Genomic DNA, 725 nt, shown 5'->3' on the forward strand with positions numbered 1-725 from the left:
GTTTTTAACTGAAGAAAAAAAAAAACAGTTTGCACAGTCTTATTAAATGCTTTCGGCCTCTGTAATATTTGGGAAATTTGCTAGGGAATCATTTCATGCTGAGAAATCATTGGCTTGTATAGTATTTTGTATTAATGCAAGCACTTACAGTATTCTGAATATCTCCACTTCCCATAAGACGACTATGATGATAAGTCATATTCATTGAAAGCTCATCTGCGGTAGTGATATTGTGGGTAGCTGAGACAAAAAGATCTACTGACCTGAAAATAAAAGAGAAATAACTTAATTAGTAATCCCATTATTATCAATACAAATCCATCACATTTACATTTTCTTCTTTCTTTGATTTTCTTATAAATTAACAAATGAATGGATTTATAAAATATCAATTTGACGTTGCAGTAAGTGCTGAATTATCATTGTAACATACCAGGGCAAAACATATAGATCATTTTGTTTTCGCTTTGATTTGAAATTTTTCGCTTGCACATTTCTCTTTGCTTTCCTTAATACATTCGCTGGCCTCAATTATCGTCAGTACACAAAAAACAGCGAGCTTGCTGTTAAAAGCTGATGTGGCTTAAGAACTCATCACTGATTTCACTGCTACAAAAATCACTATTCAGGTTTTGCCTTCTTTTATTGCATCAAAATTTAATATAGTAACAATGGGCTGAAAAGGCAAGCCGATGGATTTTGAAAACACATCATAAGAACAATAA

General features: G+C 32.1%; 1 protein-coding gene across 1 annotated transcript in view; it reads right to left on the bottom strand.

The window, feature by feature from the left end:
* The window catches only part of LOC136032061 (uncharacterized), an 80417-nt gene that overhangs the window by 36305 nt on the left and 43387 nt on the right, over positions 1–725 (bottom strand). Inside the window, exon 7 of the mRNA XM_065712179.1 lies at positions 149–263. Coding sequence (XP_065568251.1) covers positions 149–263 — 115 coding nt within the window. The remainder of the gene's footprint in view (positions 1–148; positions 264–725) is intronic.

The sequence above is a fragment of the Artemia franciscana genome, chromosome 1 (assembly GCF_032884065.1).
Source record: "Artemia franciscana chromosome 1, ASM3288406v1, whole genome shotgun sequence".
Taxonomy (NCBI): domain Eukaryota; kingdom Metazoa; phylum Arthropoda; class Branchiopoda; order Anostraca; family Artemiidae; genus Artemia; species Artemia franciscana.